The following is a 15943-nucleotide window of genomic DNA, read 5'->3' as shown; positions in this document are numbered from 1 at the left end:
AGACCTGAAGAAGGCTCTTTTCCCAGCCTAAATCCTTCTACCATAAGGGACATTTTATCAAGACGCCTCCCCACACCCTGTCCCATTTCTCCTCAGCTAGGTAACAGTATCTTTTCCTCTTATAGAAAGTCTTTCACTCACCAGGCGTGTGTGTGTGTGTGTGTGTGTGTGTGTGTGCGCGTGTGCACGCGCTGCTTAGTTCCCTGAGTGAGAATTTCTACCCTCACTCCCTCACACTGCAAAAAAGAGCTTCTTTGGAAAACTAGGCGGCACCAGGCTCACCTCTGCATGTGCACAGAGCCAGGGTTCAAAGGAACAGCTCATCTCTCAGCCTCTACCCCATAGGGGGCTGGCTCTGGGGCCCCATACAATAATGAAAAACAGGGTGAATCAGTCAGAAATGCTTTGGGAGGCAGGGTTGAGAAGAGATAATAAAGACAAGACAGGAGACCTAGACCTTTGTGGTCCCTGGAAATATCCCAGGGGCCTAGTAGAGAAAGAAAGGAAGAGGAAATTAAGAGACTCACTCCTTCATCCTGATCCCCTAATCCATCCACTCAGGTGGCAAATGGTCACCATCCCACGGACCCTCCACCCCAACCAATTCTTAGTTATCTCAGGTTAGAAACAACAGAATTCTTTCCCATCCTCAATTCGGCATTTGGGTCAGGGGCCCTTAAATTGCGTCAACATGTTGGAACTGTGACCCAGGCCTCAAAAGAGAGGCACTGCCACATGGGAGGAGATAGGAATCATGACTGAAAGGGGATCAGCACAGAACAGAGAAAACTGATTGGGCAGACAAATCAAAAAGAAAATGTAAAAAAAATCATCCAAACTCCCAGAGGGTCCAGCATTTCCTCTCACGTCTTTACCCAGCAACAAGGTCCAAGACCCTGTGGGACCAGAGGGTCAGGGGTTAGTCCAGAGGGAACAAGAAAGGAGAATGAGGATTAAGGAGCATCCTGGGCGGTGAGCTGGGAAAGGGAAGAACTCAGACCTGGAAGAAATGTGGTTGAAGTTAAAAAGAACACCAGCTGTGGGGAGGTAAAACTTTCCTTCAGGCCAAATCCTGTTTGCTTTTCGAGTCAGCTCACCCAGCACAGGGCCTGGCATTTAGAAGACAATGAATGAGTATTTGATGGTCTAATGGCAGAAACCATGGGAAAAGGGTTCTTGGGTGGGAGAAACAGGATCCTGGGGGTTTCTGCCAAGCAGTTCTTGGCTCCAGTCCAGGGGAAAATTCTACCTCTCTCCCAGCTGTTTGCTCTAGAGACCCAGGAGCTGGAGGCTGAGTTGCACTGCATCCCAGCTGTCTCTGGGAGAAGGATCAACTGAGCCCCACTCAGCCTGGGCTCAGAGCAATAGTAACAAAGGGTAGGGGGCTCCTCCAGGCCTGGGAGGCCTGGGAGGGAGGGACGGGTCTCCCAGGAAGAACAGGCACTTTTAACTCTAGCCTCGGCCTGGGGACTCAGAAGATCTGGGGACGGAGAGGAAATGCGGCCATGGGGGGAGCCTGCCACCCAGTCCCAGCCTGGCCCCACTTACGGAACTGAATGAATTATCAATACTCTCGGTGCTGGAGGAGAGCTCCTGGGAAAGGGCCAGAGGGCAAGGGGAGAAGGAGGGGGCAGGGAGGGAAGGGAGAGAGACAAAGGCAAAGAATTTAGCTCCAACTTGGATCATAACTCCTTCTCTACCTTTCTGCTTTAACGCAAGGAGGTCAACCCAGAAATGCCACGTGCCCAGATTCTTGACACTTGTGGGAGATGCTAGAAGGCTAGCTCAGACCTTGAGGTCAACAACGTTCAAGAGAGGGTGGCCTCTGCTTTTCACTTTCTCCCCTTCTATTTTTGCCTGCCCAAGTCCTTCTTCTAGGACAAAATCCCAAAACTGCATCCCTTAGGGAGGTAACTCTGCGCTGCCAAGCTTCCCTTTCTTTTTACCACTCACATGCTTTCAACCAACCCCTTCTCCATGGAGGCCACCATCAAGGGATTGAATTTAGCAAGCTGCATGGCCCCCATACTGGAAACTCCATGTTCCTCCAGCTTCTTGGAAATGTCAAGGAGGAAGCAGAAGAGCTAAACTTTCAGTGCCGGGTACCTCTCCTCTCTAATCAGCCTCATCAACATTTTGGGAAACCCAATCCCAACCCTGAATCACGTGACAAGGGATGCCACAGATTCATGAGCATGAAACCTCTGGGCTAGATGCTGCTGGGAGTTAAGGATGAATAACTCTCTTACACACCAAACTTCTGTAGGCTTCTTACCAGGCTATTTCACATAACAATTTTTTTTTTTTTTTTTGCTTTTTTTAGGGCCACACCCATGGCAGCATACGGAGGTTCCCAGGCTAGGGGGTTGAATCGGAGCTACAGCTGTCAGCCACAGCCACATCAGATCCAAGCCGCGTCTGCGACCTACACCAGAGCTCATGGCAGTGCCAGATTCTTAACCCACTGAAGGAGGCCAGGGATCAAACCCGCAACCTCAAGGTTCCTATCCGATTCGTTTCTGCTGTGCCACAGTGGGAACTCCCAAAGCTCAGCTTTTTGACATAAACTGGGGAGCCAGGTCACAGCTGAATCCATCTGAGAGAGCTAAGTAGCTGAGGAGCAGCAGCTGTTCTGGTCCCAGCCCAGGGGATTTCGCTAAACCTCACCCCATTCCTATGTCTTATTAGTGCCTGAGCAAAACAGAGGAAAGGGTTGGTGGTCAAACTCATTCAGCGGCTCTGCCGCGGCTCATACACAGGCCTATCCTGGGTTCTGTCCACCAAGGTCCCCCACGACAGGGAGAAGGGGCAATACAATACGTGTGCACAAACGTGCAGGAAGGGAGGGACCTGGGCTTAAGAGACAAAGTCCTTAAGGGGGGCAGGAGGGTGGTGGTCACTGAGCTACTCTGCAATCAGCGTTTCAGGCATTTGCTTCACTTCCGTAGCCTAAGTTCTATTCTAGCTGGAGGCCCTGGTCCTACACTCAGGCCTTCCCTCGAAGAATCTGGGGAGAGGGGCGCTTAGAGAGAAAAGCCAAGCCAAACACTCTCCCAAGGCAACAACTCTACTGCTTTAGGCAGAGGTGGGAGGGAGAATCGAGGCTGTGAGGATGCCCAAGTCTATTATGACTTAATTCAATTTTTACTCATGAGCTGGTTGGAGAAGGAACAGCAGGCAGGATATTGGTTCCATGAGCCAGGCCCCAGCTGATTCTCCCACAGACAGGACAGTCCTGTCTGACTCATTAACAGCCTTGGGGGAAGGGAGGTATAGCATGATCTGCTCCTCTCTCCTACTCTGGAGGCTTGAGTCACTCAAACTGAGTCAGCTCCAAGGAGAAAAGCTTTGAGTCCAAGAAGCTGACATCACACTCTTATCAGGCTGTAAGGCTCACTGGAGCTTCCAGTGGGATACGCAGCAGATTTCTCCGTACAAAGGTTACAGTCCTGAAAAGACAAAGCTGATGTACAAGTGTCATTGTGTGGGGCAGGGTGTGGGGGGAGGATGGTACCTACACTACTCTCTGCTCCTTGAACCCCCACCCTATGCCAAAATATTTACCGTTTGGTTACAACTGGAAAGGACAACTGCCTGAGCAGAGTTCCCTGATCAGGTTGATAGAAACTGCTTTGAAGGGTGGGCTCTGAGGGGTAGGGAATGGTGGGAGATGGGAGAAAGAGGTGCTAGAGTCCTTTGATTGTAGGGGAGGGTGTCAAGGATTCCTCATGAAAAGAAAACCGACCCTCTGTGAGATCTGGGCAGAGAAGAACACTGCAGGTTGACTCCAGGCAGGAAGAGACTATCCAAGCGCCTGGGCTTCTTCTCTGAGGCCTCACTTTGCCCTCCAGAGCTTCTCTATGGGTGACAGGAGCGAAGGAATAAACTCGCACAGGGGTAATCGAGAGATGGGAAGCAGTGTGTCTCTCTGCTAACCTTACATAATTATGTGCCTTGTTTCAGTAAGTTGTATACTTCCTCCTTGTGTGCAGGAATCAACATTTCAAGAGAGACAAATTCCACCAAAAAACTGTTAGAACGAATAAATTTAGTAGAGTTTTAGGATACAAAATCAAGAGTCACAAATGAAATAGCTTCCTAGATAGCAGGAGCTCCACAGTACCTCAGAAGTCTCCGAACGGAAGGACACCATTATATCCTACATCCTTCACTGCCTTGAGCTCTGGGCTTTGCACGGCTGTACAAGTTCAGGAACTATTTGTTGAGTGAATAAATGTTGCATGACAGGGGAGAAGTAGGAGTAGAAGAAAATCAATTCCCTGGGTATTTGGGAGACAAAAGCCTTCAAAGATACATCCTCAAAATGCCAAAGGGCTTTGGTGAGACCTTTGTGCAGAAGATTCCAATGCTTAGCCCCCTGGAGCCTCTCTCACTCTCATATTTCCTGAGGAGTCGCAGTGGCTTCAGGTGTCTCATTCTGCCAGCATCAGATAACCTGGGAGTGCCTGGGGACGTGGTATCTCCTTTCCTGGATCTACTGACCCAAGATCAAGGAGCCAGGCTGGGAAGAATGGCAGCTGGAGAAGCCATCCCGAGGATTTAAGCACTCACAGAATAAGTGTGTCTCAGCGTCACCCCAAATCCCATCCTGAACAGGAGTCAGATACAAGGAAGAGGGACTGAAGACCAACAAAGAGTAAGAAAAGGCTGGGGCCTCAGCTATTCCGGTCATGAGAACTGCAAAATGCCTGCAGAGAAAAGCCAAGAGGCACCTGACAAGAGACACCAAGGGATTCACTTCCAGCTGCTCGAACTCATACTGCTACAGGCTTGACCCCAAGTGGAGGAGCTCCCAACCCTTCATGACCTTAGTCCCACTAGCTCTGGATGATTCTTGCTCTACAACAGCCTCCCTTCAAGACCCTGGGCTGCCCTGTCAAGCTCAACTAGAAATGAAAATGGTCCATTTCAGTTCTGAGATCAGTTGGCCTCTGCCTGTGCATGGATGTGGAAACCTTGATGGCCAGGGCCTAGGCTGTTCTCCCTCATACGGACTCTGACAGCTGAGGCCTGGCCTGATCCGTACTGGCGGAGACACTGGGGGCAAAACACCTCATCTCGCTAAGCCTGTTTCCTCAGTGAAGTAACAGTCTCTTAGGGTTGTTGTGAGGACTAAATGTAAAGTACCTGGCATGATGTTTGGCATGTAAGTGCTCAATAAATGTTATCTTTTTTAGTTTCACTATTATCACAACTAAATGCCAAATTTCCAGAGGGACCAGGCTCTGCAGTCTCCCTCCTCTGCCTCTTCCCTCCCCTAGCCACTCTGATCTCTCCCTAGTTGAAAGAAGTCCCATTGTATCAAAAACGTGGGTGGGTTATGTGCCCCACAGAGGCAGATGCCAGCACCATGGCTACATGCGTTTTCCAACAAGTGCAAGTTCCTTGTTCTTTTCTCCTTTCGTTTCTAGGATAGGCTGGCAGTCAGGATGGGAGACAGGCTGGTGGTGAGACAGGGGTGAGGCGGGGCCTAGGGCACCATTGTCTGGCTGGGACATCAAGTCACTGATACTTGGTTGGCCATTGGGCAACTTCCCCTACTATCTACAGATGTGGAATGAAAGGTGGGCATATAACCTAGCAATGTGCTCGCCTTGTCTCTGCTTGTATCCTAAATGGAATACCCCCCACTGCTGCTTTCTCTTCTTAGGCTTCAGGTCCTCGACGAGACAGTGGGTATACCCGAGATTTACTCTATACCAGGACTGCTTTCCTCTTCCCTTGGTGCTTCTCCCAAATGATATGGGAAAGATACCAACAAGGCATCCCTTCCCCCAAGGAAAGGCAGGCAGGAGGGCTTTCTGCAGATGCCTCAGTGATAGGGAAAGAACTGAACCCTTATGTCAACAAAGAGCAGGCTCTTCAGGGAGCTGGGGGAAGGGATTATGAGGAGGAGTGGACAAGAGAAGGAAGCTGAGGTTCTATTACACATCCCCCCTCCCTCTGCACACACGGAACTCACAGAGTCCCTTTTCCTCCCCTACGGTTGCTGCTCTGAGAGGTCCTACTGGTACCCCAGATTCAAGTCAGGGTGAGGAAGGCTCTGCCACAGTTCTCAGTAAGTAGTTAACAAAACGGCAGTGCAGTCGAGTAAAAACACTGGACAGAGTCAGGAGCATCAGGCCTGCTATTTGCTACATGACCCGAGGCAGGTCACTTGATCTCTCTGGGTCTCCGTTCCTGATAAAAATGAGGCAGTTGGAATACATGAATTCTAAGGCCTTTTTCCATTCTAACATTCCATGCTTTTATCGGTGAAATGAAACAGAGGGAAGGAGAGAAAAGGACAGAGCAACCTTATGTCAGACATCCTGTCTCCACGCCACTTTGCCTGCCCCTCTGGCACTCCCAGAAATTTTACCTCGTCCTCGTTCTCCACTTTAGGGTTGCTGGCTGTTCGTTTCAGGTTGCTGCTGAGACTTATGCTGGCGGTGGCATCTGACTTAGAGCGCTGGTGAGTCCTTTTAGAGGGAGACAGCCCTGTGTCGGGGGCTGGGCTCAAGGAGGGCAGCTCCCTCTTTCGGTGAGCTGGCTTCAGCTCATCCGAGAGGATCAGCTTCCGTAGCTTGGTCCCACGGGAGTGTCGCTGAGTGGAAATGTGCATGTCTGAAGAGTAGGCCCCAAGCAACAGGGCACACTGGAGGGAAAAGTTAATGCTCTGGCGGCAACGGTGGACGATGTAGGGCTTGATGGCATCACCCACGTCCTCATCCATGTGGATATACATGTTAAGCAACTGTGGCAGGTAGAAGTCCACGTCCTCATTACGAAAGCAGAAGAGCCGGTTGCCGATGTAGGCTTGCACCCCAGGCTCCTTGGAGTTATACAGGTATGAAATGGCCATGGAGATGTCAAACAGTTTTGACTCAAACAGCCTCAGCAGCCAAGACTGTTTGGCTGAGTTGTTCTGCCGCCGCCTTCTTGTTCCCTTGGCTGTGCCGGAGGCCACTGCGGCCCCCATCTCATCTTCCTCCTCCCTTATCTGGGTGGGTGGATCGTCCAGGCAACGGATCTCACTGTCCACACCATCCCCATTGACCAACTCCAGTGGGGTGCCTTTGCCACAAACAGCCGTGCCTCCATGCAAAAGCTTGACTTTCTCCAGCACCTCCTGGCAGGCCTTCTGGGCCACCTCAGGGTCAATCACCGATAGTTCCCCGACCCCCTCCGTGATGACGCTTAACAAGGAGCCCCCATTATTCCCTGGTGGGCCAGGAATGGGCTCAGAAGTTGGCTTCAGGAGGACAGGCTCCACTACCGTGTCTCCCATGGCCACAGCCAGACTTCGAGCTTCCAAGCTACACAGGGAAGGAGGGACAAACAGAAAGGGAGACACATACACACAGTGGTTAGTGGGGCCATCATCAGGTCTCCTTTTGTCATGAAACCATCCCAGGGACCACCTCTTTTTGTCTTCCTGAACTCCTTCAAGATCAGATGAAAAGTCATCTCCCTAGAAGCTTCCTCTAATTATCTCCACTTCACTACCATTCTTCGTTCCTTCCCCGCTTACCTCAGTTGCGCCTCTCTTCTTAGCTTGTATTTGCAAAATGCTGCTTTATATGTGTTACACTTAGACAGGTTTACAAATTCTTCAGGTAGACCGAGAAGCAATTCTGGTCTTAATTCCCTTGTCCTCAACTCTTCGAATGCTTTCCTATCTCCATGCTCTTCCCATATCTCCCTTTAAATGCCTGCCCATAAATTCTTCCTTTGCCTCTTCTAATTTCCTCATTTATGTAATGCTCCATACACAGACCTGAGCATCTCATCTTTATTTATTTGTTTGTTTAGGACCGAAGCCTTGGCACACAGAGGTTCCCAGGCTAGGGGTTGAATTGGAGCTGCAGCAACAGGCATACACGACAGCCACAGCAACACCAGATCTGAGGTACCTCTGCGACCTACACCATAGCTCATGGCAACATCAGATCCTTAACCCAGGATCCTTAACTCACTGAGCGAGGCCAGGGATCGAACCTAAGTCCTCATGGATGCTAATCGGGCTCGTTAACCACTGAGCCATGAAGAGAACTCCTCATCTTTATTTAGTATTAAAACCTTGATGGATTTTTCTAGTTAAATACTTTCTTTTTTTTTTGTCCTTTTGCCATTTCTTGGGCCACTCCCTCGGCATATGGAGGTTCCCCTAGGTTCCCAGGCTAGGGGTCTAATTGGAGCTGTAGCTGCCAGCCTACACCGGATCCTTAACCCACTGAGCAAGGGCAGGGATCGAACCCGCAACCTCATGGTTCCTAGTCGGATTCGTTAACCACTGCGCCATGAGGGGAACTCCGTTAAATACTTTCTTACCTTCCCTTTTAGACTCAACGCTCCCAAGAAATAAGGGCCAGAAAATACCACGTCGGGCTTCACTAAGAAAACATCAATTCTGCTTAAGAGTGCTGTTTTTCTTTTTTTTTTTTCTTCTTTTTAGGGCCACACTTGAGGCATATGGAGGTTCCCAGGCTTGGGGTCTAATCAGAGCTACAGCTACTGGCCTACACCACAGCCACAGCAATGCCAGATCTGAGCTGTGTCTGCAACTTACACTACAGCTCACAGCAACGCCGGATCCTTAACCCACTGAGTGAGGCCAGGGATCGAACCTGCAACTACACGGTTCTTAGTTGGATTCGTTTTCACTGCACCATGACAGGAACTCCAAAAGTGCCATTTTTCTGCTTGTCTGACTTCATGACATCATTCTCTCTTTCTCCAGCGCTGTGGCAGCTGAAGGATAGTGGAAAGACTCCTGAACATGGAGTCAAATAAGCTGAGGTTCAAAATCCTGGCTCTGTCATTATGAAATGTGTAAACTTTTGCAAACCATATACCTTCTGATTTTCAGTTTCCTCAACTGCAAAATGGGAAAAATATATCTACTTCTCATTGTTATTGAGTGGAAAAAAATAACTTTACGTGTACAAAAGAAAGTAGCACAGTTCCTGGCATACAGTAGTACTCAACAAATCCTAACTGAATCCTAATCACCTAAAAAGTTAGTAAACAGTGTGTGTGCACACGCACATATGTTGTTTACAAAGGAAGTGAACTATAGTTAACACTCATTATTTGAGACTCTTCCAAAACATTACTGTCAGTCCCCTCCTATCCCAACACTACTGTCCCCATTCTCATACATATACTCCAAGAACTGGAGGAGCTGTGAGAAAGCAAAAAGAAATCAGGCTGGAACTCATGTGTGTGGAATGTCCACAGTACAGGGAGGAATGGGAATCAAATAACCAAGAATCCCTCTCTGGAGGGACTGGCAGAAGGATAGACAATGAGATAACATTGCTGACAAAAGCCATTGCCTTCCTAGAACAATTCACCAAATCCAGATCGGGAGAATCAGTGCCACAGAACAGGAGGAAATGTCCAAGCAAGGACTGGGAGAGGCCGGCTGCTAGCCTCAGATCAACCCGGCTCCAGAGTCTGGCTCTAGTCGGAAATGGGCTCAGAGGCCTCTTCACAAAAATACAAGTAGAGTGAATCTAAGACTCACTCAAGGGCATCAGCAAGAGGAAGGCAGAGGCTACTGTGGAGTTGGAATGCAGGTAATTTCTAACTAATAGTGATACCACCTTTGACACTAGTGAACATGGGTGCACGTACTCTGGGTAAGTGGAAAGAGGCTCAAGGTACAGATTCTCAAAGTTCCCTGATGGCCCAGCGGGTTAAGGATTCGGCATTGTCACTGCTGTGGCTCTGGTTACCGCTGTGGTGCAGGTTTGATCCCTGGCCTGGGAACTTCCACATGCCACATGCCACAAGCGTAGCCAAAAAAAAAAGATACAGATTCTCTAGTCACTCTGGAAAGCCTCATTTTCCACTGCCACTTTTCTAGTGCCTCTTCTTGCACCTCTGAAATGTTAAGAGTCAAGGTTAAGGGAGTTCCTGTGGTGGCGCAGTAGTAACGAACCCAACTAGTATCCATGAGGACACAGGTTTGATCCCTGGACTCGCTCAGTGGGTTAAGGATCTGGTGTTGCCATGAGCTGTGGTGTAGGTCGCAGACACAGCTCAGATCCTGCATTGCTGTGCCTGTGGTATAGGCCAGCAGCTGCAGCTCCAATTCAACCCCTAGCCTGGGAACTTCTATATGCCGCAGCTGCAGCCCTAAAAAGCAAAAAAAAAGAAAGTCAGGGTTACCTTGATCTGCTCAATATTTTACAGTCCAGCTTCCTGCCTCCCAGCAGTCACCACTAAAGTTTTATAGGAACACAGATGGAACTCTTGTTCTTAGAGCACACCAAAAAGGCTACTTCAGTTATCTTTCTCCCAACTCTGTCAAGCAAGAATTTAATTTCTCTGATGCAGTTTGAGCTTGGTATCAGTAAAAAGGTGGCAATCCTGGAGTTCCTCTTGTGGTTCAGTGGGTTAAGAACCCGACTAGTGGAGTTCCCATTGTGGCTTAGCACTAATAAACCTGACTAGTATCCACGAGGATGTGGGTTCGATCCCTGGCCTCCCTCAGTGGGTTAAGGATCCAGCATTGCCATGAGCTATGGCGTGAGTTGCAAATGTGACTAAGATGTGGCATTGCTGTGGCTGTGGTATAGGCCAGCAGCTATAGCTCCGATTTGACCCTTAGCTTGGGAACTTCCATACGCCATAAGGTGCGGCCCTAAAAAGAAAAAAAAAAAAAAAAAAAAAAAAAAAGTGGCAACTCTCTCACTATGCTCTCTCCCAAATTAGGCAGTGCCCTCTGAGCAGTAGAACCAGCATGGCTGCCTGTGTGGATATGTCTCTACTTGCAACAATGGGCTGCACAGGAATGATAATAAGGGAGCTTTAACCATGCCCTGCTGTACCTCTGTCCGGGACTCTGCACCAAAGGATCACTCAAATTTAACTGGGACCACTACCTTTTAGGTCTGCTTAGAAACTCACACAACAGCCTCAATCATTTTATAAAACCAACTCTTTTTTTCTCTCAATCTCTATGCTTGGCACATTTTTCTGTTTTCTTCTATGCCACAGACAAAGAAGTCACCAAAGGCTCCTAAAAGTCTACTTTTCAAAGCTTCCAAGGGGGAGTTCCCTGGTGGCTCAGCAAGTTAAGGAGCTGGCGCTGTCACTGCTGTGGCACAGGTTCGATTCCTGCCCCAGGAAACTTCCCCATCCTGTGGACATAGCCACCCCACCCCCCCAAAAAATATAAAATAAATAAAAACTTCCCAGGGAAATGAAATTCAGACATTTTTCCACACACAGTATCTGAGACTTCGCTAGGAAATGCAGATCTGGAAATGATCACCCTTGAGATTAGTACTGGCACTAGGAACAGCGGAAAAGAGACCATCGGTTCTTTTATCCCAGCTGGGACTTCCCCACTGAATAGAAGCGATCCCCCATTCAGAAGCCTTTACTCCCCAGGGAACAGGCGATGTCAAGAGGTGAAGGAAAACTAAACTCCTCTCCTACAGAGGCAGCTCTGCCACTAGAAACTTCCAAACTGGCACTGGGCCTCCCTCCTGGCCTTTCTGAGTCTTAGGAACCACCTGCATTTGAAGGAAGACAATGAGGGAAGGAGACGCTGATGGAAATTTAGGTTGTTTTGGTGATTTTAGACAATAAGAAATACGAAATGGATTTTCTAAAACCTAAATTCAAATGAGGTCCTCAACATCAATTCATTCATTTTCAAAGGCAAAGAAAATACAGCTTTGATAAGTAACCATTCTAAAGAGAGTGAAAGGACTAGAAAGAGAAAAAGGAAGACAGTTTTTTTTTTTTTGTCTTTTGTCTTGTTGTTGTTGTTGCTATTTCTTGGGCCGCTCCCGCGGCATATGGAGGTTCCCAGGCTAGGGGTTGAATCGGAGCTGTAGCCACCGGCCTACGCCAGAGCCACAGCAATGCGGGATCCGAGCCGCGTCTGCAACCTACACCACAGCTCACGGCAACGCCGGATCGTTAACCCACTGAGCGAGGGCAGGGACCGAACCCGCAACCTCATGGTTCCTAGTTGGATTCGTTGACCACTGCACCACGACGGGAACTCCGGAAGACAGTTTTTGTATTTACCACCCTTCCCCTTCTAAGTCAGAAAACAAGAAAATCATGACAGAAAAAAGTCCAAACCTGGGAGTTCCCGTCGTGGCACAGCGGAAATGAATCCGACTAGGAACCATGAGGTTGCAGGTTCGATCCCTGGCCTCACTCAGTGGGTTAAGGATCCGGGGTTGCCATGAGCTGTGGTGTAGGTGGCGGACGTGGCTAGGAGCCTACGATGCTGTGGCTGTAGCGTAGGCCGGCAGCTGCAGCTCCGATTAGACCCCTAGCCTGGGAACCTCCATAGTTGCAGCCCTAAAAAGCCAAAAAAAGAAACAAGAAAAAAAAAAGAAAGTCCAAACCTTCAATATTAAATGACTCCTATGGGGGAGTTCCTGTCGTGGCGCAGTGGTTAACGAATTCGACTAGGAACCATGAGGTTGCGGGTTCAGTCCCTGCCCTTGCTCAGTGGGTTAAGGATCCGGCGTTGCCGTGAGCTGTGGTGTAGGTTGCAGACGCGGCTCAGATCCCGCGTTGCTGTGGCTCTGGCGTAGGCTGGTGGCTTCAGCTCCGATTCGTCCCCTAGCCTGGGAACCTCCATATGCCGTGAGAGCGGCCCAAGAAAATGGCAAATAAATAAATAAATAAATAAATGACTCCTATGGCTCTCAAGGACATTCAAACAACCAAGGCTCCACATTTCACAGTTGGAGCCTAAACTGGCCTTCCAGTCAGACTGGAAGGGAAATGAAGAGGCCTATCCTGCCCCAGCCTAGCAGCTGGCTTCTAGGAAAGGGAGGTGTGAGTGAGGGCATGCTGAGAACTGACCAGGCTCCATACCTTATGTCTGGGCAACATAAAGAATCTTCACCTGAGCATAAAAAGGTTGTTCAGGGCAAAGCAGAGAAGAGGAGCAGTGGTAGAGGGTGTATATGCATGTATTCTGTGACAGAGCACTTAAGTCAATGTCTGCAGAAGACTCTAGGGGGAGGGAATGCCGTCCCTCAACCCAGCTTCCTGCTTCTCATTACCTCAAAAGAGTCCAGGCAAACAACCCTCAGTGGGCCTCCATTAAAGACTTAGTGGACTGGTCTCTGCTGGAACAAGATGTAAAGAACCCCAAATCAATTTCCTTACCCAGCTAATCACCATTCCCTTCTTGAAATTTTCTCTATGAACTAGATAAATAAAGACTGGTTCAGGAGTTCCTGTCATGGCTCAGTGGTTAACAAATCCGACTAGGACCATGAGGTTGAGGGTTTGATCCCTGGCCTTGCTCAGTGGGTCAAGGAGCCGCGTTGCCGTGTGCTGTGGTGTAGGTTGCAGACACGGCTTGGATCCTGTGTTGCTGTGGCTCTGGCGTAGGCCGGTGGCTACAGCTCCAATTCAACCCCTAGCCTGGGAACCTCCATATGCTGCAGGAGCAGCCCAAGAAATGGCCAAAAAGACAAAATAAATAAATAAATAAATAAAGATTGGTTCAGCTGAATCCTCATAGCTTTTTTTTTTTTTTCTTTTTTCTTTTTAGGGCCCAACCCATGGCACATGAAGTTCCCAGGCTAAGGGTTGAATCAGAGCTACAGCTGCCAGCCTGTACCATAGCCAGAGCAACTCAGGATCCCGAATCGTGTCTGCAACCTACACCATAGCTCACAGGAATGCCTGGTCCCCGACCCACTGAGGCCAGGAATCGAACCCACATCCTAGTGGATACTAGTGGATTCGTTTCTGCTGTGCCACAACGGGAACTCCCTCATGTTTTTATACGTTCCTGAATTGTCACAGAATGGCCCTCAAGAGATCACCTAATTTAGTGCTCTGTCTCCAAGCAGATAGGTGAGCTCAATTTTCCACCTTCTTTTAAAAGATCCTTTTGGAAGAAAAAAAAAAAAAAAATCCCTTTGAGATGGATCATGTGAATTGGAAAAAAGAGTAATGGAGCCAATATCTTCATCCTACAAGGTGGGTGGTTAAGACAGGCTGTTAAAAGTTAATGGAAAGTTGGAGTTCCCGTCGTGGCTCAGTGGTTAATGAACCTGACTAGCATCCATGAGGACTTAGGTCTGGTCCCTGGCCTTGCTCAGTGGGTTAAGGATCTGGCATTGCCTCAAGCTGTGGTGTAGGTCACAGATGCAGCTCAGATCATAGTGTTGCGGCTATGGTGTATGCTGGTAGCTGTAGCTCCAATCTGACCCCTAGCCTGGGAACCTCCATATGCCATGGGTGTCGCCCTAAAAAGAAAAAAGAAAAAAAAAGTTACTGTAAAGTTAATGGAAAAATAAGAATGAATGAAATAATGCCATTTGCAGCAACATGGATGGACCTAGAGATGATCATACTAAGTGAAGTAAGTCAGAGGAAGACAAATATCATATAACCTATATGTAGAATCTAATAAAAAATGATACAAAAGAACTTATCATTTGTAAAACAAAAACAAAGTCACAGATTTCAAAAATAACTTATGGTTATCATGAATGAAACCATGGCAGGGAGGGATAAATTATGATGGGAATAACATATACATGTTACTGTATATAAAACAGATAATTAACATGGACCTACTGTATAGCACAGGGAAATCTACTCAATAGTCTGCAATAACCTATGTGGGAACAAAGAATGGATATATGTATGTGTATAACTGATTCACTTTGGCGTACACATGAAACTGACAAAACATTGTTCAGGCAACTACACACTGATAAAATTTTTTAAAAAGTTAATGGAAAGAAAAGGAAGTTCAAATATGTTATTTAAAGTTACACAGGCTTCCAGTAGAAATAAAAATGACATAATTATATAAACAAAAGGTATGAATCTTCTAAAGCTTAATCCTCTTTTGCTATAATTAGGAAACAAAAAAATATGGAGTTCCCATCATGGCACAGCAGAACAAATCCCACTAGGAACCATGAGGTCGCGGGTTTGATCCCTGGCCTCGCTCAGTGGGTCAAGGATTTGGTGTTGCCATGAGCTGTGGTGTAGGTCACAGACATGGCTTGGATCTGGCGTGGCTGTGGCTGTAGCTGGTGGCTGCACCTCCGATTACAGCCTCCATATGCTGCAAGTGCAGCCTTAAAAAGTAAAAAAGACAAAAAAAAAAAAAAAAAGAAAAACCAACAAATAGAGGCATAAACATTTTATCTAAAGCTATGCCAATAACTGTTAGAGAGAAACACTGAAATAATTAAGAGGTTTAACTCTAGGAGTAGGGATGAAGAGAAAGGGACTGCTGATTTTAGGCATAAACTCTTTTTTATCTTTTTGCCTTTTCTAGGGCCACTCCTGCGGCATATGGAGGTTCTAAGGCTAGGGGTCGAATCGGAGCTGTAACTGCCGGCCAGAGCCAGAGCCAGAGCCACAGCAACGCGGGATCCGAGCCGCGTCTGCAACCTACACCACAGCTCACGGCAACACCGGATCGTTAACCCACTGAGCAAGGCCAGGGATTGAACCCGCAACCTCATGGTTCCTAGTCGGATTCGTTAACCACTATGCTACAATGGGAACTCCAGGAATAAACTCTTAAGTACCACTGGATTTGCTACCAAATGCACTGTGAATCTAATAATAATTTTTTAAAAGTTGCTTTTTAGAGTTTCCTGGTGCTCAGCAGGTTAAGGATCTGGCATTGTTGTCACTGCTCTAGTTCAGGTCACTGCTGTGATGCAGGTTCGGTCCCTGGCCTGGGATCTTCCACCAAAAAAAAAGAATTTGCTCTTCAAAAGAGACTCCTTGGGGAGTTCCCATGCTGGCTCAGCAGAAACGAATCTGACTAGTATCCATGAAGACACAGGTTCGATCCCTGGCCTTGCTCAGTGGGTTAAGGATCTGGCCTTGCCATGAGCTGTGGTGTAGGTGGCAGGGCAGCTCGGATCTGGCGTTGCTGTGGCTATGGTGTAGACCAGAGGCTATAGCT

General features: G+C 48.1%; 1 protein-coding gene across 6 annotated transcripts in view; it reads right to left on the bottom strand.

Annotated features, from left to right (window-relative positions):
* The window catches only part of PI4KB (phosphatidylinositol 4-kinase beta), a 31696-nt gene that overhangs the window by 12280 nt on the left and 3473 nt on the right, over positions 1-15943 (bottom strand). For 3 of the 6 annotated variants that reach the window (XM_021089871.1, XM_013997156.2, XM_021089869.1), the window contains exons 2-3: positions 6383-7319; positions 1549-1593 (exon numbers count right to left, since the gene is read on the bottom strand). In XM_021089871.1, the coding sequence (XP_020945530.1) occupies positions 1549-1593; positions 6383-7291 (954 nt within the window). In that variant the 5' untranslated portion in view covers positions 7292-7319. The remainder of the gene's footprint in view (positions 1-1548; positions 1594-6382; positions 7320-15943) is intronic. The other 3 variants (XR_002343442.1, XM_021089870.1, XM_021089868.1) reach the window with 1 other exon arrangement.

This window comes from Sus scrofa, chromosome 4, assembly GCF_000003025.6.
Source record: "Sus scrofa isolate TJ Tabasco breed Duroc chromosome 4, Sscrofa11.1, whole genome shotgun sequence".
NCBI lineage: Eukaryota > Metazoa > Chordata > Mammalia > Artiodactyla > Suidae > Sus > Sus scrofa.
The sequence above is the reverse complement of the archived record's forward strand: the minus strand, read 5'-3'. Positions and strand labels throughout refer to the sequence as shown.